At 38.1% G+C, this 26,099-nt stretch overlaps 1 protein-coding gene across 1 annotated transcript in view; it reads right to left on the reverse strand.

The window, feature by feature from the left end:
- The window catches only part of FBXO33 (F-box protein 33), a 44,562-nt gene that overhangs the window by 10,014 nt on the left and 8,449 nt on the right, over window positions 1-26,099 (reverse strand). Inside the window, exon 2 of the mRNA XM_043984867.1 lies at window positions 228-338. Coding sequence (XP_043840802.1) covers window positions 228-338 — 111 coding nt within the window. The remainder of the gene's footprint in view (window positions 1-227; window positions 339-26,099) is intronic.

The following is a 26,099-nucleotide window of genomic DNA, read 5'->3' on the forward strand; positions in this document are numbered from 1 at the left end:
AATGTTCCCATTCCCTAATGACTCCCTCCGCTCCCACTTTAAGACAGCATGTAACATTTCCCTTGCCTCTTATGCACATTATGTATTATAATTATTTGTAGGTACAAATCTCATATTATGTTGTCAGTTACAAAAGGACCATGACTTATCTAAACTTTTAATTTCTCTACTGGCAGTGTTTTATACACTGCTTAATAAATATTGAATAGAATTGTTATTTAACTTACTGCTTAATTTTTTTGCCATCTGGGTCCACCTTGCTGAGGTATATATTTGATAAACTTCCTTGCTGTTGCAGAATACTTATGTCTCCAAAAAGACTAAACTTCTGGAGGTTCCTACAAGGAAAAAAAAACATTGCAAACTGAATTGCTCTATACACAAGAATTTTTACAACCGAGATAGCACAGTTCATTTTTTTTAGAAGAGGAAAAAACTCACTGTCTAGAAGACTCGAACAAGTCAGTTTCCAAACAAGAAAAATTAGGTTTGGGGATTGAAATATTATAGATAACCATTTTGCCTTTTCCTATCATTTCAGTTGTGAAATCATTCCAATTTTGTTCCAACAAGATATTAAAAAGTCTAATGAATGAAGTGTTTTGTTTTACCTTCCTAAAGTTTTACAAACTACTAAAGTATGCTTAACAAAATTTAGTCCACTTTCCATATGGAATACTGGAAAATCTAGAAAAATACTGATATAGGAGGCAAAAAAGGGGTTAACAGAAAAACCTGAGACCCAAGCTCTAACTTAGATATGAGCTCTAAAAGGGACTCAGACCCCAGTTAATGGATAACTTATGACTTGAGTCTTCATTAATACAAGTCAGGGCCCAGGTTCTCACCACCCACATTAATCAGCACCCATAACAAGAACATACAGAGGCAGATCATAGAGACCTTAACTATAACAATGGTACACTGGCAAGGCATAGAAATTCTACTGATAAATGAAAACTAGACATGGGAATCAAAAGGTGAAATGTGCAGAAAAGGTCAAATTTGTCTCCAGATTCACCTTATGACAGGTAAACCCCCAAAACACACCTCCACGGAAAAAGGTACCTGCCTCGGGGGTTGGCTCAAACCCCCAGGAAGACCAAATTAGGATAAGCCCTCCCTTATACTTCCCTAAAGTGGAGATTATTATAATGAGACTGATAATCAATTTATCCATACTATAAATATAACTATCTTTTCTTTCCCTATTTGAGAGATACCTTTCTACTTTTCTGGTGCTCTCCCTGTGTTCACTCATAGTATTGCAATAAAACTTGGGAAACTGAGTCACTGAGTCTTGTAATTCTTTTGGGATGACGCACAATCAATTTGACCCTAAATCCATCCCACATCAATATCATTTTGGTAAAATGAAAAAAGCTCATTTCTTTCTAAATATTTTTTAAAAGACCAAACTCTAATTTCCCCTAATAGTCTATACTGAGATCATGAATGGAAAAAAAAAATCAAAACTACTGCAAAAGGGGGTGGCTAGGTGGCACAGTGGATAAAGCACCGGCCCTAGATTCAGGAGTACCTGAGTTCAAATCCAGCCTCAGACACTTGACAGGTACTAGCTGTATGACCCTGGGCAAGTCATAATCCCCCATTGCCCCACAAAAACATAGCAAAACAAACAAAAAAAAACTACTGCAAAAGGTGTGTTGATATCTAAAAATCCATTGGACACTGCAGCACCATAACTTCCCCACAAGATTCCTTTTCTTTTTTCCCCAGTTCAAAACTACTTGTGACAAATAAAATTACGAGACAAAATTCTGAGTAAATCATAATCAATTTTATCAATCATGACCAGTAAGAGACTAACAAAAAAAGCCCCTTAACCTCTTGTATTTCAGAGGGCCCACATGGCTACTTTTTCAGATTTTTAAGGACAAGAGGTAGTCCTTTAAACAGTAATCAAATCTAACTGGTTAACATAACTGAAGGAAGATAATAAAGGACTGAGAGTCCCCAGGATTCAGGTAAATATCCCTATATAAGGTAATGTGGTAAAAAATGAAAGTTTTTCACTAAAATTTAAGAGTTGGCTAACATACCACTGAAGGACCGCCAGTGTTTTGAAGGACCGCCCTTTCAGGGAGGAGACCGTGATGAACAGCAGTGCTCCTGCTGCTGTTCAGGAGAGCACGGCCAAGCACGAGAAACTTCCGGGGTGTGAGCTTAAAAAGGAGAGAGTGGAAGTGGTCTCTCGCTCTTGGCACACACACGCTGACTCAGGTTCGGGTGGTCGGCCCTGGTCCTTGGTGGCAGCACGTGCTTGACGCTGGTTCTCAGCCTGAGAGGTAGCTTTGGGATTCAGTGAGTTTTATAAAAGAATATAGACTAAGCTTAGATCTAAGACTATTTATTTGTATTTCTACTTTTCTATTTCTCTAGTCAGTATCACCTGTTTGTTGGCTAATTAATTCCCAAACAATAAAAGCTAAGTAATCCATCTCTAATTAAAACTCAGAGGTTTCTTTCTCCTACTGGCCTGGGAGATATATATAAGGGAAAGTTTAAAGGGGAGTTTAATGCTTTTATATCCAATTTAAAATCTCACAGTAATCAATTCAAACAATGTAGACCCCACCCAAGCTGAGCTGTGGACACTAGCTTCAACATGGGTGTGGTCTAGGGCAGAACAATGAGTCCAAATCTGTCACTAACAAAGGTGAAGACTAAATTACAGCATTATCTTAAAAAAAAAAAAGCAGGGGTGGGGTGGTGGAAGAACCTCAACCCCCCCCACCTTGTTATAGTCCTAATTGTTATATACACATGGAGTATGTGATTTGTCCATAGGACTTTTTTTGGAAAATAAAAATGAAATTTAAGGTTTGCTACTGTAATCATTAATAGCTATAACTTCAAATGTATAGGAATAACGTTAAATTTTCAGCCTCCACTGGCACTTTTTCTTTGATAGCTTCTTGCTCCTTCCTCCCTTCCAACCCACCTCCCCCCAGTTTCTAAAGGCGTTGAGTATTGAAAATATTTTTGTTGTTACACAGAATATGTATGATACGTATTTAAACTGGACAAGGAAATAAGGTCCTTCAGAATTCGAGGAGATGAAAAACTGAGGCTATTTGATCACTTTCTATTATCTATTTCAGCTACTTCAGCCTTTTAACTAGAGAGGGGAAAAAGGAAGCCAACCCCCCACCCAAATTTAGGTGTCCAAAATTTTTTTTAATTAAGGGATATTCTTTACTGTGTATTATGGAGATAGGAATGGGAAGATGTGGTATAGCAGCTCCAAAGATGGTTTTCCAGCTTTCTATTTTTGTACAGGGTTCTGTCCTGGGTCCTCTTCTCTAGACTATTTCTCTTGGTAATCTCATCCACTCCTATGGATTCAATTATCATCTGTTTGCTAATAACTCTCATCTTTATCCAGCCCTAACTTCTTTTCTGACTGATGAACTTTCCTGTCTCAAAGCTCCAGATGGTATATAAGACATCTCAAACTGGTTTTCTGTAGACAACTCAACATGTCCAAAATTGAACTCACCTTCCCACTCAATTTCTCCCTCCCAACTTCCAGACCTCCCTATTACTGTCAAAGCTTGACAGTACAGGTGTCATCCTCACTTCCTCACTCTTACTCACCCCCCCACATCTAATCTATAGCCAAATCTGTCATTTCTACCTGTAAAGAATTAATTGTGATTTGAGGTTTTTATGCCTCAGCGTGCACTGGCCTGGGGCTCCGCAAACCACACGGTGTTCCACTCACTGGTTGTAGCCGTTGCCAGGGCTCTGGCACCTCACGTCATTACCACTCGCCGGTGCCTACATGGGCCTGGCAAAATTATAATGATTGGAAGCCTAGTGAGGGCAGTCATATGACTGTCAGAGTGGCCATCCCATTGGTTGGGGCTGTGTGGGGTGTTTCTAGGTTTGGGGGAGGAGAATTGGGCATTCTAGGTGGAAGCTGGAAAGCAACAGGCGTTCTGCTGTGAATTTTCAGCTGATTCCTGGGTGGTGGTATTTTTTCAGGTATTATAATTTCCCTTTCCCCATTTTATTTCCTTTCCCTTGATCCTACTGATCCTGTGTGTTTTTTTTAAGTTCGTTCTTGTTAAAATAAATCTTGTGGGCAGCTAGGTGGCTCAGTGGATAAAGCACCGGCCCTGGATTCAGGAGTTCCTGGGTTCAAATCCGGCCCCAGACACTTGACACTTTCTAGCTGTGTGACCCTGAGCAAGTCACAACCCCCATTGCCCCGCAAAAAAAAAATAAAAAAAATAAAAATCAATCAATCAATCAATCAATCTTGTTCTGTTTTGAGGGAGGCTGCCGGTCTCCTTCCTTGTCCCAATATTGCGGTGAGCTGCTTAGCTAGCACTACCCAATTAAAAATTGGTCCCCACACACCTTTACAAGATGTGAAGATGTGTCCCGTGACATCTGTATCATGCCATAACTAAGACTATTGCAATAGTCTGCTGGTTGTTTCCCTGCTTCATATCTCTGTTCCAGTCCATCCTCCACCTGGATATCAAATTGATCTTCCTTAAAAAAAAGTACAGGTATGACTATGTCACCCTCTATTTTAAAAAACTCCAGTAGCTTCTTATTACTTCCAGGATCAAATAAAATCCTGTTTGGTGTTCAAAGTCCTTTATAACTGGGTCCCTCCTACCTTTCTAGTCTTCTTATACCATACCTTATTCCTCTCAATTTACTCTATGATTCAGTGACACTAGTCCTTCCATTCCTCAAATGGAATCTGTATGACAGCTAGAGGTTCAAGATCACTGGGATAGGGAGGGTATGACCTGGAAGTCTGCTAATTATTGCCGAATGAATTCAACAGAGTTATTAATTATTACTAGGGTTCAGCCTCAGGGAGGTTTCCTCTAAGTCTGGGCAAGGAGACCAATGAGAAGAACTGATCAGAACAGAGTTTCTGTCCTAGCCCTACATGCAAACCAGGCCAGGAGGCAGGCGAGTGGGAGGAATGGTGTCTCTGATCCTTTGTAGGCAGGATTTTTCTTTCAGCCACCTTCTAAATTCTATGGGGTTGTTTGGATCTAGACTGGCATTTGTCTATAAAGTTAGCTAGCTTTAGGGGTGAAAGGAAAAGAAACAACACTGACAGCCAGTTGGTATGGGTGAGAATCTTTTCAGGGTATTCAGGAGAGCCAGAAGAATGGTTTTAGGATGTGCTTATAGTTTTTTCTCCTACCCTCAGGATTCTACAGAGGGATGCTAGGTTGGATTCTATTAAGGGAATAGAAATAAACTTCCAATATACAAAGACCCTAACAGTGGCAAATGGGCTTTAATTATTAATATGTGTATACAAGTATATACCCTATAGTAATCAAGATTGATTCAATTACATTCCCCAGAGGGCAGAGGGCACTTGCAATAACAAATCTCCTAAAAAACCAAACATATCCATATACATAAGGGTCAAAGCTTGCATGAACTGATGCTGAGTGAGATGAGCAGAACCAAGAGAACATTGTACACAGTATCATCAACATTATGTGTTGATCAACTGTGACAGACTTGATTCTTCTCAGCAATACAATGGTACAAGATAGTTCCAAAGGACTCATGATGGAAAATGCTCTCCAAATCCAAAAAAAAAAAGAACTGTAGAATATGGATGCAGATTGAACAATACTATTTCTTTTGTTTTGGTGCTGTTTTTCTTTTTTGAGGTTTTTCCTTTTTGCTCTGATTCTTCTTTTACAGCATGATTAATGCAGAAATATGTTTAATTTGATTGTACATATATAACCTATATCAGATTACTTGCTGTCTTGGGAAGGGGGAAGGGAGAAAAAATTGAAACTAGAGATCTTATAAAAACAAATGTTGAAAACTCTCTCTACATGTAACTGGAAAATAATAAAATACTTTTATAATTACTTAAGGGTCAAAGAAACCAAAACCCAGAAACTATAAAATGGATCAAAGAAGTCATATTTTAAGGACCCTATGTCAGCATCTCTATCATTTAGCTTACAAATGGAAAACCCCCCAACAAATATGCTTTTCTAAAATGACACTGTTGACTCAGTCATTAAGGAAATGTTTTGTAAAGTTGTTTTTCTAGTTTTGATGGATTGCACCATCTGTACACTCCTTAGTACCTTCTAAGTGGCTAGAGTTAAGAATCACTATAGAACTGTGCTTTTATCTGGGCAAAGTTAACTGACATTTCTTTTCAAAAAACTAGTAGCTGAATTTATTACTGTCATATTAAAAAGCCTTAAAAAAAAAAAAAGCCAAACTGAAAACTTTAGAGCCAATAGGGATCCACAAAAGGTTTTTCTGAGAGGGAGAATTATATGCACAAAAGGTTTTATGCTCATTCTATCTTATTCCTTATTCACTAGGTCTGTTTGGACATATTAGCAAACAGACATTCTTAATCTATTAGGTGTATATGTGTAATTATGCATATGCACATATGCAATATATTTATGTGTCCAGGGATGTTAGGGGACTCCTTATTCACACCTGATATCTTGATAGAAAAGAAGCTCTTATCCTGATACAACTTAAGGGAATTAATAAAAATACTCTTTGAGGGGGCAGCTAGGGAGCACGGTGGATAGAGCAATTGCCCTGGAGTCAGGAGGATCTGAGTTCAAATCTGACCTCAGACACTTAACACTTACTAGCTGTGTGACCCAGAGCAAGTCACTTAACCCCAATTGTCTCATGAAAAAAAAACACACAACAACACAAAAAACCAAACTCTTTGCTATTCTTAACCCCTCTTCACACTCCCTCACTCTCCCATCTTTCATGGAGAAAACTTAGTACTACAAAGTATATTATAGTATTTCTCAGTGTTAAAACACTATTATCTTTGCTGTGTCATGCCAGTCTGGGTTTCCTCATTCTTCCTCAGCATTTTTTTGCTATGTCTGAAAAAGAAGGGATGGAGGTTTAGACAAGAGAAGACAAAAGATGGGCTGGGTAGAAACATAGCTGGATGGAGTTAGTGAAAAAAGTATCTTCTTGGTGTGTTACAAATAAAAATAGTTGAAAAATACAGATGAGGGGGGCAGCTAGGTGGTGTAGTGGACAGAGCGCCGGTCCTGGAGTCGGGAGGACCTCAGTTCAAATCCAGCCTCAGACACTTGACACTTACTAGCTGTGTGACCCTGGGCAAGTCACTTAACCCTCATTGCTCTGCAAAAAAAAGAAAAAGAAAAAAAAATACAGATGAAGAACATTCCAGACATGGGAGTCAACAAATAAAAATGTCCAGAGATGAAAAATGGAGTCTCTTGTTCAAGCAACACCAAGGAGGACAGTGTCAGTGGATCAAAGAGAATGTGGGGAAAGGTGAAGGGGATAGGGCTAAGTTATGAAAAGCCTTGCATACCAAACAGGATTTTTATTTGATCCTAAAGGTGGCTGTATACTGAATAGGGGGTGACATGATTAGACCTATGCTTTAGGAAATCACTGGCATCTGAGCAGCAGATGAGCCTGAGCAAGGAGAGACTTGAGGCAATAGTCCAGGCATAATGAGATGAGGGCCTGCATCAGGACTGTGGTAGTATCAGAGGAGAGAAAAGTGTATTGAGAGATGCAGCAAAGGTGAAGTCAATAAGTCTTTGTAAACAGACTGGATATGGGGCTGGGGTGGTGACACTGAGGAGTCAAGGGGGAAGACTAGGCTGTGAGTCTGGGTGACTGGAAGGAATAGGGAAATATGGAAGGACAGAGAGTTAGGGATGGGAAGAGAAGTTAGGAATTCAGTTTTGGAGATGTTGAGTTTAAGCTGTATACAGGACATCAATTTGAGATGTCCAATAGGCAACTGGAGATGTGAAACTGGATATTAGCAGAGAAGTTAGGGCTGGATTTGAGAATCATTAGCATAGACAGTTGAGATCACCAAGTGAAATGGGGGGGGGGGGGAACCAGGATGATTGAGTGAAAGGAAGCTATAGAAGCTAGCTCTCCCCCCATACCTCCTCAACAAAGATATAGAAAATGTACCAGATTGAATTATGATAGGGGAAAAGCCAAGAATAAATCACAGTGAGTCATTTCTGCAGCCCAAGGCAGCTCTGGAGCTAGACAGAGGGTCTGCATAAACCAGGATGGTGGTGGGGAAGGGAGTATTGTCTAGCTAGTACAGCACATAAAAGCAATGACAGGGAGTATTTTAACACCCAAGGATTGTGAGAGGGCCAAGACAGGACACCAGAAAGGGGATCAGAGGGAATTTCTGAGCAAACACTGGGTGTAGGAAAAGGGGCCGCTTGAAAGTTTTATTTCCTACTACCCTGTGTCACAGATTCAGGGCAATTAAAGCAGTTGCCCTAAGAACAACTTCCAGGAAGCCTTGTTGCTCTCATCTCTGAAGTGGAGCATAATATCTAAAGAACAAGGGGAAGCCTAGTCAGCAGTTCAAATGCTCTGAACCCACAGAAGATTTCCACAGGCCAATAATGGCTGAGTCACAGAGCAGTCGGCTGAAACTCCCAACCAGAAAGATTAAGGGAAATATTAATCAGAAGCAAAACAGACTCAAAGAGGGGGCAGAGGAAAAAAAAAAGGAGGGGAGGATAAATATGAGAATAGGATGTTAGGAAATACACAATCATAACTGAATGCAATGGAATGAATTCACCTATAAAACAGAAGAGGATAGCAGAATAGATTAGAAAACAGAATCTAACCATATGTTGTTTATAAGAAACAGGTTTGAAACAAAGATACATAGAGTTAAAATAAGGGGCTAGAGTAGAATCTATTATGCTTCAGCCAAAATAAAAGACAGGGGTATCAATAATGATCTCAAAGAAAGCAAAAGTAAAAACAGACCTATTTAAAAGAGAATCAAGGGGGCAGCTAGGTGACGCAGTGGATAAAGCACTGATCCTGGATTCAGGAGGACCTGAGTTCAAATCCAGCCTCAGACACTTGACACTTACTAGCTGTGTGACCCTGGGCAAGTCACTTAACCCTCATTGCCTCATGTGAGATAGAGAGAGAGAGAGAGAGAGAATATCAGGGAAACTACATTTTGCTAAAAGGTAGCACAATTAATACCCATACTGAACATACATGCACCAAATGGCATAACATCTAAATTTTTAAAGAAATTAAATGAGTTACATGAAGATAGTAAAAGTGTCTTAAGTGGGTAGAACCTCAATTTACCTTCTTAGACCTAAATAAATTGAACCAAAAAATAAACAAGAATTTAAGGTGATGAATAGAATTTTAGACAAGTTGAGATATTTTAGACCTCCGGAGAATATTGAGAATAGAAAGGAATATACCTATTTCTCAACTGTGCATGATATCTTCACAAAATCAACCAATGTGGGCAAAAACAAAAGCAGAAATACTAAAGCATCTTTTACCAACCATAATGCAATAAAATTATATTCAATAAAGGGGCTTTGAAACAAAGATTAAAAATTAACTAGAAACTAACAAATCTTTAAAAATGTGTGGATAAAAGAACGAATTACAGAAACAATCAATAATTTCATTAAAGATAATGATAGGGGGCAGCTAGTGGATAGAGCACCAGCCCTGGATTCAGGAGTACCTGAGTTCAAATCCAGCCTCAGACACTCAACACTTACTAGCTGTGTGATCCTGGGCAAGTCACTTAACCCTCATTGCCCCACAGAAATAAACAAAAACAAAGATAACTATAAAAATGAGGCAATATAGCAAAATTTGCGGAATGCAGCCAAAGTAGCCCTTAGAGGAAAATTTATCTCTAAATTCAATAGAAGAGAGAGCAGATCAACAAATCAAGCATGCCAACAACAACACAGAAAACCAACAATTTAAAAACTCCAACTTAAAGTAAAAAAAACTGTTCAATTAATAAAATGGAGGATTAAAAAATCCTGACAAAGAGATAAACCATTAGCTAATTTGATTAAGAAAAAGAAAGAATCAAACTACTACTAGTATTTAAAAAATGAAAAAGGTGAGCAAAAACAATTATTAGGAGCTATTTTTGCCCAACTATATGTCAATAAAAATAAAAACTTAAATGAAAAGAATGAATCTTTACAAAAATATAAATTTTCCAGTTTAACAGAACATGAAATAAAATATTTGACCCTATGTTAGGGGAAAAAAGGAAGAAGCTATAAATGAACCCCCAAGGAGAAAAAACCTCCAGAATGAAAGGTATTTACAAGTGAATTCTACCAAACATTTAAAGAATTAATCCAAAATTATATAAACAGTTTTAAAAAAATAGGTAAAGAAAGGATCCTACCAATTTATTTTATGACAAATACATGGTGTCTCAGTAACTAAATGAGGGACAAACAAAACACAGAAAGAACACTATGGACCAATTTCTACTAAGAATATTGATGCAAAAAATTTTAAATATCCCAGCAAGGAGACTACAGCAAAAATATTATAAAAATCACGCCCTATGTATGACCATGCTGGATTTATACCAGGAATGTGGGGCTGGTTCAATATTAGGAAAATTGTAAGCATAATTTACTATATTAATAACCCCCCCAATACAATTACTTGAATAGATGCAAAAACTTTTGATGACATACAACCATTCCTATTAACACTAGACTGTAAAGGAATAAATGGAGCTTAAAATGATTAGTATCTACCTAAAACTAAGAGCAAGCATCATCTGTAATAGAGATAGGCTAGGGGGGAAGCTAGGTGGTGCAGTGGATAGAGCACTGGCCCTGGATTCAGGAGGACCCGAATTCAAATCTGGCCTCAGACACTTGACCAGCTGTGAGACCCTGGACAAATCACTTAATCCTCATTGCTCTGCCCCCCCCCCAAAAGATCTTTTTAAAGAAAGATCTTTTAAAAAGAAAAATAGAGACAGCCTAGAAGCTTTTCCAATAAGATCAAGGCTAAAAACATGGATGTTCATTATCACCATTTCTATTCAATACTATATTAGAAGTGCTAGCTATAACAATACAAAAAGAAATTGAAGGAATAAGCATAGGAAAAGTAAATAAACAATCACCTTTTTTCCAGATGGTTTACTAAAGAGCCAAGTAAAAAACAAATTCAAATAATTAACAACTTCAGCAAAGTTTCAGTATATTAAATAAGCCCACACAGAGCATTAGTATTTCTATATACAATTATCCCTTCCATATAGTAAATTTCTTCATCAATTTCAATATATCATGGGTCAGCATAAGAAATTAAATGGGAATTTTTTGGGAGTTTTACCAAAGTCGCAGACAATAGGCAAAAAAGAAGGAAAAAATAAAACAGTCCAAAAGTAGAAACAATATGGTTCAATCTGTATTCAGAATCTACAATTCTTTTTTCTGGTGTGGAGAACATTTTCCATCACGAGCTCTTTGGAATCGTCTTGGATCACTGTATTGCTGAAAAGAGCTAAGTCTATCACAGATGATCATCACACAAATGATGCTGTTACTGTGTACAATGTTCTCCTGGTTCTGCTCATTTCACTCAGCATCAGTCCACTTAAGTCTTTCCAGGTTTTTCTGAAATCTGCCTGATCATCATTTCTTACAGCACAATAGTATTCCATTATTCATATCCCACAACTTATTCAGCTGTTCCTCAATTGATGGGCATCCCCTCGATTTCCAATTCTTTGATACCACAAAGAGAAATGCTATAAATATTTTTGTACATGTGGGTCCTTTTCCCTTTTTTATGATCTCTTTGGGATACAGTCAAATAGTGGTATTACTGGGTCAAAGGGTATGCACAGTCCTTTGGGTATAGTTCCAAATTGCTCTCCAGAAATGACAACCTGTCCCTTATGCTTGGAATATTTTTTTTTCACCTTTCCCTCTTGGAATATTTAGCTTCTTTCAAGGAATAGCTCGGGTGCCATCTCCTATGGGAAGCCTTCCTATTGTGCCCTTCCTCAAATTTGTATGTTTCCCTCAGTAAAATATAAGTTCCTCGAAGGCAGAGGTAGTTTTTCTTTTTGTCCTTTTCTCTACAGTACTTACACACACAACTTGTAAATTACACTGGTATAGAAAAATACCCTCTACCAGTGCAGGCCTGGCAAGTGCTTGGGAATCATCTAAGAGAGCTACCTGGAGCACTAAGAGGTAGAATGACTTGCCAGGGGTTTACACAGTCAGTATGTATGACAGAAGGTGTTTAAATCCAGCCTGGAACCCAGGTTTTCCTGATTAAGTTCGCTGTCCATCCACTATCCATACCTAACAGTCTTACATGTATCAGGTGTTTAAGATATATTTGTTGGATTGAAATAATTTGCTTTAATTGCTGATAAATGCATTTTATCGATTATTTGTTTTATACTGATTAATTGCAAAAATTCCCCTTCTGGAAACTACTGGACTTTTAAGGAAACTTGCATGGTAACCAGATGGAAGAATTAAGGTGTGTTTAACAAATTATAAATATGGGGGAAGACATTATCTGCAAGTCTGAATAAAAGCACGAGCCTTTCTTATTTATCTTTTTTTTTCTAACTGCATTTCCCAAATTAACTAAAGGGTCATAGGGTTTGGATCTGAGATTTCATTGCAACACCTAACTCCCAGATGAGAAAATTCCCTCTACCAAGGCAGGACAGCACTTTCTCTGAGAGAACTGCCTAAAACCAGTATGTGACAGGTGAAATATCCTGCCTTTGATGACAGTTCATACTGTCATACCAGTAATCACATCTTAAATATCTACCTATAATTGATTTTTCTCCATTATATGAGACCATATTATAAATATTGAATACAATGTCCAATTATATTAAGGTCATTTTACAGTCTGGCACCACTGAATATCTACTTTTTGATAAAAATTATCCAATGAAAAACCTTTCAAGAACCTAACTTTCTAATTAAAGGTATTCATGGGGAGTAGAAGGAGAGGGAAGGGAGGGTTATTTTTTTTACAAGTTTTATGGATGCCCCCCCTTTTTTGTGGGGCAATGGGGGTTAAGTGACTTGCCCAGGGTCACACAGCTAGTAAGTGTTGTGTCTGAGGCCGGATTTGAACTCAGGTACTCCTGAATCCAGGGCCAGTGCTTTATCCACTGCGCCACCTAGCCGCCCTGCCCTTTTGTTTTTACATTTATTTTATATATTTTCTCTAATCTAGAAATTTATAATTCATTCTGAACTCCATGTTAAAGTCACTAGACTTACTATTCTCTCTTTATAGTGTCCAAGATTTAGAGTTTGAAGGGACTGTAGAGGTAAACTAGTCCTTTAGATCCATGTCTGGACCTGGCCTTCACTTTACAGAAAAGGAAGCTGAAAGTTTAGATTACCAAAGTCACACAAGTAGAAAAAGTGGCAGAGTTGGTATTAAAATTCCAGCCCTATGATGCCACATTAAACACTCTTTATATGGTACCATGATGTCTCTTACTCAAGTCCTCTGCATCCAAATCTGGGGCTTTATCTACTGCTCTGCAAGCATTTTTTTTTTTTTAGTGAGGCACTTGGGGTTAAGTGACTTGCCCAGGGTCACACAGCTAGTAAGTGTTGAGGTCCTGAGGCCAGATTTGAACTCAGGTCCTCCTGACTCCAGGGTGCTGGTGCCCAATCCACTGTGCCACCTAGCTGCTCCATCTCCAAGTATTTTAAAATTGCAGAATTCTAAAATTGAAAAGGATCTTGGAGGTCATGTGGATCAACTCCTCACCCCATGGCTCAAATTCTCCTTTACAATGTTCTCAACAGTAGGCAATCAATAAGCATTTGTTAAATGCTTACTATATGCCAAGCATAAAAGGCTGGAGATGCAAAGAAACAGCAAAAAAGTTCCTACTCTCAAAAGAATTTACATTCTAATGGGGGGAAACCACATATATACAAATCAATACATGAGATAAATACAGAATAGATGGAAGGCACTATTTAGCAATGGGAATAGGGCTATGCCTACCAGAGGTGACAACTGAGTTGAATCCTAAAGGAAGACTGGAAGTCTAAGAGAAGAACACTGGGAAAGACAGCATTCTAGGCATGGGAGACTGGCCAGTGCAAAGGCAAAGAGATAGGAGAGATGAATCATGTATGAAAAACAGCAAAGCAGGAATACTGAAATTGGAATATTGAAGAGTAAGTAACATGAAGAAAATTAATATGTTTAAAAGGCTAGAAAAAGATGGGATGTGGCCAGGTTGTCAATAACTTTAAATATTAAACAGAGGTGTTTATATTTGATTCTAGATTTAAGAAGGAACCATTGATGTTTACCATTGATGGAAAAGGGGTCAGACCTGCAATTTAGGAAAGTCTTTGGAAGTAGTGTGGAGGAGAGAATGGAGTAGGGAAAGATTTACAGTAGGGAGACTAATTAGGATCCTGTTGCAGTAATCTAAGGGAGAGGTGGACAAGAATCTGAACTGGTATGGTGGCTGTTTTAGTAGAAATAAGAGAATAGAATATAAGCATGAGATTTAAAGAAAGAAATTACAATATTTGGCAAATCATTGGAAATACTGGAGTGAGAAAAAAAAGAATCAAAGACAACACTAAAGTTGCAAATCTGGATTATTAGTAGGATGGTGCTTTCCTCAGCAATAACAGATGTCTGGAAGAGGGGAAATAGTAATAACTAGCTTTTATATAGCAATTTAAGATTTGTAAAGTACTTCACAAAGATCACATTTTACTCTCACAATTGGGGGAGGCAGGTGCTATCCATTATCCCCATTTTACAAATGAGGAAACTGAGACAAACAAAGGTTAAGTGATTTGCTCAGGGTCATATAGCTAGTAAGTGTCTGGAGCTGGATTCAAATTCAGGTCTTCCTGATTCCAAGTCTAGTTCCCTGTCCACTATGCTGCCTAAATAATAAGCTCTGCTTTGGACATGTTGTGTTTGAGATCCTTATAGGACATCAAGTTAAAAATGTCCAATAGATAGATAGGTGATGTGGGACTGGAGCGAAGGAAAGAGACTAAATAGGTCTGAGAACCATCTGCAGGGAGATGATAATTAAATCCCAGGGAGATGAGATCACCAAGTGAGAATGTAGAAGGGGAATGTAAGAGGGGTCAAGACAAGTATCAAGGGACATCTATAGTTAGTGGACATAACATGAGTGAGGATTAAGTCAAGAAACTGAGAGTCTAACAACAGTTTGGTATCCAAGATATATATAAACAACTGAAAGACAGACAGACACATACACACCCCTAAAAACATTTCTCATTAGATAAGTTGTCAAAGAATATGAACAGTTCCCAAAAGAATTGCAAACTACTAATATGAAAAAAAAACTTTAAGATAAAGAGGTTTCACCTCATACCCTACAAATTAGTAAAGATGACTAAAGGCAGGAAATCAGGGTTGGAGAGGCTGTAGGAAGATAGGTATGCCAGTGCCTTGTTAATGGAGCTGTGAATCATTATGATCATTTTGTAAAACAACTTGGAATTATGCAGATAAAGTGCCCCAAGAGGATTACTAGATTTTATACCCCCAATAGGCTATATACTAAAATATTTATAGCAGCTTATTTGGTGATAACAAAAAACTGGAAACAAAGCAGATGCCCATTACTGGGGAATGGCTAAACAAATTACAGTATATGAATGCAATATTATTGAGCAGTAAGAAATGATGACTATGTTGAACACAGAGCATGGAAACATCTATATGAATTGATACAAAGTGAAGTAAGCAGAGCCAAGAAAAAAATGTACATAATGACTACAATAATGTAAACAAAAAGTACCACAAAAATATGTATAGAAACTAAGTGTACAAAATTAAAAAGAACAAGTATGGCGTGAAAGAAGGAATATGAGAAATGCATACTCTTTTGCAGAAGCATTTTATGCAAAGTGGGAGGTTCAGGACTGTGGTACATTACACATTTTCAAACTTTTAATGTGTTAATTAGTTAATAAGTTATACTGATTTTTTTCCTTTTTCTTTTTTAAAAAATGGGATGGCTCTCTCTGGGGGGTAGAGGGATATTGGGAGAAATTATGGTAATGTTAAAAAAACCCAAATTATATCGAATAGAACTTAAAAAAAAAAAAAGCTTAAAAAAGAACAGTCAATGAAATTCCAAAGAAAAGGTAATCCATCCAGAAGGTGAACACTGTCAAAACAACAGAGAGAGATCACCAAAGAAAGTCTATTTGAGTCTAAGAGATATTGGTAACTTTGGGGAAAGTCTAGTTTCAACTGAATGATTAGGTTGGAAGCCTAATCCAGTGAGTGTTTTAAGGATGGGAGAGACTGAAGATTAGAGAAAGAGTTCGAGATGATGGTGGGGGAAATCTGCTGGAGAAAGTGGGAGGACATGGGATTCAAAGATACATATAAAGGAGTTGGCCTGCACAAACAGGTAGGGCCACCTCACCAGGGAATGGAGTAAAGGAAAAGACAGCAAATGGATATGAGAGATGAAGGAGAAGATGAAGGTCTCAGTAACGGCCTCAATTTTTTGGGGGGAAGGGGGGAGTAGGAGGTAAGGTCCTCAACAGAAAGCATTGGGAGGTGAGAATGGCATGTGAGGCTTGAGGAACGAAGAAAAAATTTTGACTGCTATGAAAGAGGAGCATAGGGAATCAATTAGATTATCTTGCTGAAGTGAGGGTTCAGTGAGGGATGGAGAGATTGGAGCTCAAAGGGAGGATAAGGAATAGATAAAGCAGGTTTTTTGTGTCATGAACCCCTTTAGGCATGATGAAACCCTAAAGATTCCTTCTCAGAACAATGTTTTCAAATGCACAAAATAAAACACATAGGATTACAAAGAAAACCAATTATACTGAAATAAAGATGTAATCCCCCAGGTTAAGAACTCCTGGTTTAACTGCTAGGTTTCTATCCCAAAGACATCCCCCCAAAAGAGAAAAAGACCTATTTGTACAAAAATATTTCTAGCAGCTCTTTTTGTGGTGGCTAGGAATTGGAAATCAAAGGAATGCCCATCAACTGGGGAATGGCTGAACAAACTGTGGTATATGATGGTGATAGAATATTATTGTGCTATAAGAAATGACAAGTAGGATGATTTCAAAAAGGCCTGGAAAGACTTGTATGAGCTAATGTATAGTGAAGTGAACAGAACTAAGAGTGCACAGAAGCAGCAATATTGTTTGAAGAATTGTAAATGATTTGACTATTCTCAGCAATACAACAATCCAAAGCAATCCCAAAGGACTAATGATGAAGCGTACTATCCACCTCCAAAGGAAGAACTGATATTGATGGAACACAAATTGAAGCATGCTATTTTTCATTTTCTTTCATTCTTTTCTTTTATTTAAATATGGTAATGTTTTAATTTATTTAATATGCTAATGTTTTACATAATTGCATGTGTATAACCCATGTGTGATTGTTGGTGCCTGAAGGAGGGGAAGGGGAAAGGGGAGGGAAGGAAGGATAAAATTTTAAACTCAAAACGTTAAATTAAAATGTTTATTATTTTTTTAAAAAAGAACTCCTTGTTTAGGAAGAGAAAGAAAGTCATAAGGAATGATGAAAGATTAAAGATAAAAGAAATTGAGATTTCTGAACATGGGAAATGGGAAATTTATGGGTGAGCCCTAGGAAATGATCATCTTTGTGTGTATTGAGGTGCAATGGAGTAGGTCACAGGAGTTGAATGATTAAAAGATTAGGAGATTTTTTAAAATGTAGGTTGAAAGAGGTTAGGACCAAGCTGTGAAGGGCTTTAAAATCTAAACATTTTATATTTTATCCTAGAGGGAAAAGGGAGCCACTGGAATTTATTAAGTAGAGGAGTGAGAGAGTCCACTGTGTTTAAGAAAAATTATTCTGGGGGCAGCTGGGTGGCTCAGTGGATAAAACACCAGCCCTGGATTCTGGAGGATCTGAGTTCAAATCTGGCCTCAGACACTCAACATGTACTAGCTGTGTGACCCTGGGCAAATCACTTAACCCTCACTGCCCCACAAACAAACAAAACAGAAACAAAAACAACAAAAAAAAGAAAATCATTCTGACAGCTGTGTGAGGGATAGGAAAAGATGTGAGGCAGTGAGAACGATTGGGAGGCTGGCACAATAATCCAGAGGAGAAATGTCGAGGCCTGACATAAGGTGGTGGCTGTGTAAATAGAGAAAAAAGGTCAGACGTGACAGATGTTATGAAGGTAAAATGTGTCAAGAGGTAGAACTTGAACCAAAGTCTTCCTGATTCTAAATCAACACTATATCCTTTATATCATGATGCCTGTGCCTCAGGAAAGCTTGTGTGCACGTGCACACACATGCATATGTGCATACACACTCATCTAGAAAAGGTTAGTCATATAGCAAGAAAGATAAAAGTGACGCCTAGTGCCAAAAGCATATCCTGTACCCTGGAGATACTAAAATAATTAAAGAGAACCCTTCAGTGCACTGGAGGGATTACCCCATTAAAGATTTATGGCACAGTGGATAAGGCATGGGTCCTGGATTCAGGAGGACCTGAGTTCAAATCCAGACTCAGACACTTAACACTTACTAGCTGTGTGACCCTGGGCAAGTCACTTAACCCCAACTGCCTCACAAAAAAACAAACAAACAAAAAGATTTATGGAAAGACGGATAAGAACTGAACATGATTTTATACAATGAGAAGGCATGGAAAGATCATAATCTGTAGTGATGGAGAGAGAGCACTAACCATGGAGATAAGAATCATAGATCCACCAAAATAGAAAACCGGCACATGTTCTTACCTGAAGAATATCTAGATACTTGGCTTAAAAGGCATGAAGGAAAAAATGTCTCTCATAAAATCACTATACTCAAGCAAAAAGTCTTCTTCCTTAATGGAGGAAGCTTAAAAAAAAAAAAATTTTTTTAAAAGCCCTACAAATTGGTGGTATTTTGTTTCTTAATCATTTTCCTAGGCTATAACTTGCTGACGAACCCAAAGGTATTGTAGTAATATTTTAAATGACTAGCCTAATTTGGGGGGCTAATCTATCTGAGTGACTAATCTGGGGACTTTTGACTAACTGGCTATCTGACTGCTATTCTCCACTCCCAAAATTGATAAGCAAAAGATTAAGAAGCCTCTTATCTAAATAATCAAAGCAGAGTTTATTTATGAGATACAATTTTAAATTAAGAATACAGGGAAGGGGGCAGCTAGGTGGCGCAGTGGATAAAGCACTGGCCCTGGATTCAGAAGTACTTGAGTTCAAATCCAGTCTCAGATGCTTGATACTTACTAGCTGTGTGACCCTGGGCAAGTCACTTAACCCCCATTGCCCCACCAAACCCAAACCCAAATCAAACCAAAAAACAACGCCCCCCCCCCCCCAGAATACAGGGAAATAAAATGTACAACCTGACCGAGTCTGGGTGTCTCTTTCTACCTGCTGGCCTGGGACTTTTTTTAATACAATAAGGGCCTTAGCGGCCTCTTGCCTTAGGATATGTTCCACTTTCACTGCTCAGCTCCTTCTAAACCCATGCCCCTTTCACTTTGTAAATCCCCCTGCTTCTAACTTTCCTCTCCTTACTGAACCGCTGAACCCCTGTGTTCCTCTCCTTCCGTTCTCCTAGTGCTCCAGTCTTTCTGCTCTCTTAATCTCGTCAGCCCCCCTCAGTCTTGTTTGCTGGTCCCTCTATCTTGTCCTTCGGCCTCCCCTCCCATCTAACTCCCAGGTCTATATATATCTTACTTCTCTCCACTCAAATCTCGGGGCTTTTTGCACCCCCACAGACCCCAAGATAATCTGCCAGCCAGGGCTGCAGCTGGGGGGGACGGGGACACTCAAGTGTCTTGTGCGTACCATACCCAGGGCTCCAGGGTCCTGTGCCCCCTGCTGCTCGCCTGGGACCTTGGCACGGGCTACGCCAGAGCCTGGCCTGGATGAGCCCAGGATTTCTCGGATAGATCCGCTAAGGGCAGAGGGAGCTGGGGCCCCCTCCCAGATATCTGACCTGGCATCTTGTACAGCCCACGGGGCTTTTTGTCTCAGCTGAAGCAGAGGGGGAGGGGCACCAGTACTTCCCAGACAGAAGAGACCCTGAGGGCCTAAGGCTTTCTAATCTCAGCCCAAAGGTCGGGTCCCCAAATAAAAATAAATTTCCACAGTATGATAAATTATAGACTTCTAAAGAGTAATTGATAGACTATTATCCTATGAATGATGCTCACAAAGAATTTAAGAAGGCAACCATTCAAGATTTATTGAGGGCCTACTACCTACTATGTAAAAAGCTAGGTGCTATGGAAGAATTAATAAGAAACCATCTCTGCTCTCCTGGAATTTATAATCTATTTGCTCTTAGAGAAAGCTTATCACTTTCCATGTCTATCCCTAAAACTGCTGAAATCCAATAACTACGTTTGCTCCCTAAAGATAGATCATAAAACAGAAGTTAGGGAAGTAAAAGTGAAAGAAGTTGCTTTCAATACATCTTAGATGACAGAAATCTTAAAAATAGTGGGCAAAGATACTATTTTCAAAAAGTTTTCATAAAACAAAAATTAAAAGTTCACTCAGATTTAGAGGAGTAGGGCAGCCTAAAATATATCAGAATTTTAAAATGTTGGAGACTTTAAGCAGCCAGCTAGTCCAATGCACACACAAAAGGAATCCTAAAATGACATACTGGAAAATCGGTGATCCAGCATCTGCCTGAAGACCTCAAAGTTAAGGTAATGCACTGTCATCTATTAAGTACCTACTACAATCCAGGCACGTGCTGAGGGGATATTACAAAGGCAAAACCTACTCTCAAAAAGCTCATAATCTAATGAGGGAAGACAAAATGCAAAGAATGATGTAGAAATAATATATAGACAAGATAAATTTAAAATAATCTGAGGGAAACACTATGAGGCAAGGCTTCTTGAAGAATGTGGAATTTTAGTTGAGATTTGAAGAAAGTGAGGGAAGGCAAGAGGCAGAAATGAGGGAGAGAATTCCAGACATGGAGAAAGGCAGTGGAAATGTACAAGTGGGCAGATGGAGTATCTTTCTGTGAGGAATGACAAGGAGGCTGCCATAGTTGCTCGATCTTAGATTAAGAGGAAGGGAATAAGTTGAAAGAAGACTGCAAAATTAGAAAGGTGCCAGGATATGAAGAACTTTAAAAGATGTAGAGGAGATAAGACTTATGGATGGCTCTAATCATTAGTAAGCTTTCCCTGACAAATGAAACCAAAATTTACAACTTCTTTGCTTTTGTTGTTCAGTCATACAGTCATATCTTAGTTTTTGTAACCCCATTTGGGTTACAGCAAAGATACTAGGGTGGTTTGCCATTTCCTTCCTTTTCTCATTTTACAGATGAGAAACTGAGGCAAATGGGGTTAAGTAACTTGCCTAGGGTCACACATGTGGGAAGTGTCTTCCTGACTGACTCTTTCAAATACTTGAATCTTCTCCAGTTCTTTCAACTAATACTAATATGACACGTACCCAAGGCTTTTCACCATCTTCATTGTCCTCTACTCTCCAATTTATTAATGTTCTTTAGTCATGTTCCTAGAACTGAACTTAATATTCCAGGCAAATTCTGCTGGGGGGAAAGTACAGTTTGTCACCTCCCTGTTTTTTAAGTTATGCTTCTCTTAATGTAAGCCAAGGTCACATTAGCATTTTTGGTTGCCACAACACACCTGACTTATACTGAGAGTTTGAAGTCCATCAAAACACTCGTTTTTCAGAATGACAGCTGTTTGTCCGTACTTCTTCTGTAAGGATGATTTTTTATACTCAAGTGTAAAACTTTACATTTATCCCTTTTGAATTCCATTGTAACAGATTCAGCTCTATGAATGCTACAGACTGTTAAGACTTTTGGAGCCTGGCTCGGTCATCCACTGTGCCACCTACCCCTCCCAGTTTTGTGTCATCTGCAAATTTGATAGAACATCCAGGACTTTATTTAAGTCACTGATAAAAAGGCCAACCACAAGATTCCTAGGAAGAGATTTACTGGAGACTTCCTATTACCCTAACAATGAACCATTAACAATTCCCACTACCAAATTAGTTATGACTCCATATGGTTGTGTTATCATCTAATCTCTCCATCATCTCCACAAGAACAGTAAGAAATATTTTATCAAAAGCTCTGCTAAATTTAGGCAAACTATATCCATAGCCTCTCCATCATTTACTAGTTTATTCATCTTATCACAAAAAGGAAATGAGGTCAGTCTGGCATGACTTGTTCTTCATGAATCCCTGCTGGCTTTTTGTAATCACTGCTTCCTTTTCTTGTAGTTTAGCAAGCATTGCTTTAATGATCTCTCCTAGAATTTTCCCAGGAATCAAAATCAAGCTAATGGGCTTATCATTTGCAGACTATTCTCTTTCCTTTTTTGAAAACCGGGTCAACATGTCCTTTTCTCTAATCTTGTGGTACTTCTCTTTTCCACAATCTTTCAAATATCACTGAGTCAGCAATCACACCTGCAAATTCTTTTGGGATCCAAGGATGTAGTTCAATCTGGACCAGGTGACATGAATTCATCAAGGTCAGCTGAATGTTTTCTTACTGTCTTCATACTTATTTTGACTATCAAGCACATTAAGTCATTTATATTCTGTCAGTTCCAATGCAAAAGTTATTTATTCTTTTTTGCCAAAAATAAACCTAACAGAATCAGTTGAGTAATTGTGCTTTCTTTAAAGTACCATTATCTCAAACCACATCAAGAAAATGTCCTAAGCCTTCTTTAATTCTTTTTCTTGCAATATGTATTTAAAAAACAAAAAACCCTTTTTGTTGCCCCATAATTCTTCATCTCATTCAGCATTCCTAACACCGTTTTTACAATTATGTGCCACACTTTTATATTCATCTTCTGGTACCTTGCCTTGCTGTCATCCTCTACATTGTTTTCAAAAATCTAGGTTGGCTGGTGGCTTTCTTGTGCATCCTTCATTGATCTCTGCAGACAAATCCCAATTTCCCTCCCCATTGGAAAAATTATAGTATGTATATATCAATGTATATATGTTTAAATCACTTTTTGAAAAATGAAACCTACTTAAGACCCTAATAACACCAAAATACATTTATCTGAACTTCAAAAATCACAGATTAAAATGTCATCTCATTCTGTCATACCATCTAAAATAACACTATTCTTTACAAAATTAAAATAATTTCAAAAATTAAAGCATTTTCTTCTTTAACAATCTGTTATTTGCATTTATTTTCTAACTACAGCTATTTAAAAAGATATCTATTTAAGTATATGAGTTAAATTCCATACAATTTCTTATCTGTCTTTTTAGAATGAGACTTCAATCTGGGTTTAGCTGCTATTAGTTATGTGTTAGTCTACAATAAAACTGGTTAATTTTAGCTGCTCTCAGGAACTTTGTCAAAGTTTGAATGTTATCATCTTAAAACCTTTCATCTTAAATATTCTAACTTGCTTGTTCCCCAAAGTGGATAAGGTATGAGGTTAAGGGTGAAAAAATATGGAAGAAAATAAAATGTAAGATCTCATAGTAAAAAGTGTCCTGGAAAAGAATCACTGGACTAACTGAAAGACATGACCAAAAAAAGAGCTTAGACATCATATTTCAAGAAATCTTAAAAGAAAACTGCAATATCAGACTCATAAAAATGGGGAGCATGGGAGGCAGCTAGGTGGCGCAGTGGATAAAGCACTGGGCCTGGATTCAGGAGTACCTGAGTTCAAATCTGACCTCAGACACTTGACACTTACTAGCTGTGTGACCCTGGGCAAGTCACTTAACCCCCATTGCCCTGGAAAAAAAAAAGGGACCATGAAACTGACCTAGAAAATCACATATTAACATTATCTATGTTTGATCTTAAAAGTGTTAAATATTTCCCAATTAAATTTAAATCTTCCTCCCCACCCCCCAAAAAAACCTGTCTAGATCTCTTAAAACCAGAGGGTAAAAGTAGAAATAGAAAGACTCCACTGGTCACCTCCTGAAAGAAACCTCCAAATGAAAACTCTAGGCCATATGCTAGTTAGTCAAAATCCAGAGCTATCTAGGTCAAAGGAAAAATACTTCAAGCAACCAGAAAGAAAGGATTACTGATTATTTATTATGATTTAGCAGTCACTACTGAGTGGGTAACTTAGAATATATTCCAGAAGACAAAGCATATAGACTTACTTATACAGCAAAAGTGAGTATAACACTACGGGGGAAAAAACTTTAACGAAAATAGAAAAACTTCCAAGCATTCCCGATAAAAAGATCATAGCTGCATAGCAACTCTGAAGTTCAAAAGGAGTCAAAAGAAACAACAAACGGTAAACATGGATGAACAATAAGGGACTAAACAAGGATAAACTTCTTACATTCAAATATGGTGAGATGATACATCTGTCTCCTCTGAAACTTATCAGTGTCATAGAGAGAATCTAATCTCCAAATCTGGAAGTGGTGCCATTATGTTGAGGGAAGAGGAATACATTGGAGGGGAGGGGAAAGAAAGTTAGGGGAAACTATTTCATATAAGTAGGATGCACAAGGAGAAATCTATACAAACAGAATAGTAGGTGATCAAAAAAGCGCACGTGCGCACACATGCACGGGTCCTAAAGCTATTTAAAACACCTATATGTGTTTATCTCCCTTCTCTGAACTGACTTTTCCAACAGGCCCCAGGAAAACTCATTATTTGGACAATCTCACAATCCTGTACCATCTCTTCAGCCTTGATACTCTACCTCATCCACGTTCCTCTGCCTCTCTGGTTGAAGTGGGGTGGGACATGAACTCCAAAACCCCATTTAAGGAGAGACTTCAACTCAAGATATGGCTGCAAGACCTGGCTGCACTTCTTTGGGACTTCTCTGACTGACTTCACCATGCCTTTGGGTACCTTGCCTTGCCTTTTCTTTTTTCAGCTTTCTTTTGTGTTATCTCCCTCCTATTAAAATATAAGTTCCTTGAGGGAAGGGGCTATCTTGTTTCATATTTTTATCCACGGGACTTGCCACAATGCCTGGCTTAATAGTTAGTGACTCTTGTCCATTCCCATCCATCTGGAAATTGCCCATTCATTAAATGCTAATTAAACTTTTTATCATCTAAAAAAGATGCTACTTGATTTGAACCTTGAAGGATGGGTGAGATTTGAATAGGGGTGACAATCTAGGAATGATTAGGGAAAGTTATAAATAAGGGCAATGAGGCAAGAAAGTGAGACATTCCAGCAAAAATGAAAATAGACCGATTTGATTTGATTTGAAGGTATGAGAAGGAAGGTGTGTTAAAAGAGAAATGGTAGATGAGTCAGAAAGTTATAGAGGGCCTAAAATTGTCAATATAAAAAGTCTAGTAGTCTTTATGCAATGGGGAGCTGCTAAGTTTTTTTTGAGTAGGGAAATGAAGTTAGCAGCAGCTTAAGCAGAAAGATTAATCTTATAGTCTACAAGATAAAATGAAGAGAAATGAAAGGGAGTAGAGACCAGTCAAAGGAAATATTGCAACAGGTCAGACATGTAACTAAAACTAAGGTGGAAACAGTGAAAACAGAAAATTAAGTATGAGAGGTAAGTGGAATTAACAAAGGACTTGGTAACTGGAAATAGGTTAAAAGAGGAAGTGAAGATTTTGACCGTAAGTACCTGGAAGAATGTTTATGCCAATAATATAAAACAGAAAACACAGAGGACATAAATTTAGTTTGATTATATTAAGCCTGAGGTACCAGTATTTTACTGATACCCACATGAGTATTCCAGTGGATTGTTGGAAATGTGGCTCTAAAGCTCAGGACAATGTTGAGGAAAATGACATAGATTTGGGAGTCATCAGCAATGAATTTAATAGTTGAAGTTTTCTGTGTCAATGAGATTGCTAAGAGAATATTGAAGGGGAAACCTTAAGGAATGTCTAAATTAAAGGGAAGATAAGAAAGAAGAAGAGGTGAGAGGAGAAAGAGGAAGACCATGTAAGAACATGTTATGGAAGATGATGACAGTATTAGGAAGATTGGGTTAGTCAAAAGCATAAAATGTTGCAAAATGGTCAAAAAAGATGAAGACCAAGAAAATCATTAAGGGATGTGGTGATTAAAAGAGCAGTTTCAAATGAAGCAGAAACTGAAGCCAGAATGCAAAGAGCTGAAGAGTGAGTGGGTGTCAAGTATAAGGAGCTACGTTTTCTGGAAGTTTGACAATGAAAAGCAACAAAAAGATGGGAGGGTACT

Source organism: Dromiciops gliroides, chromosome 2 (genome assembly GCF_019393635.1).
Source record: "Dromiciops gliroides isolate mDroGli1 chromosome 2, mDroGli1.pri, whole genome shotgun sequence".
In the NCBI taxonomy this organism is placed as follows: Eukaryota; Metazoa; Chordata; class Mammalia; order Microbiotheria; family Microbiotheriidae; genus Dromiciops; species Dromiciops gliroides.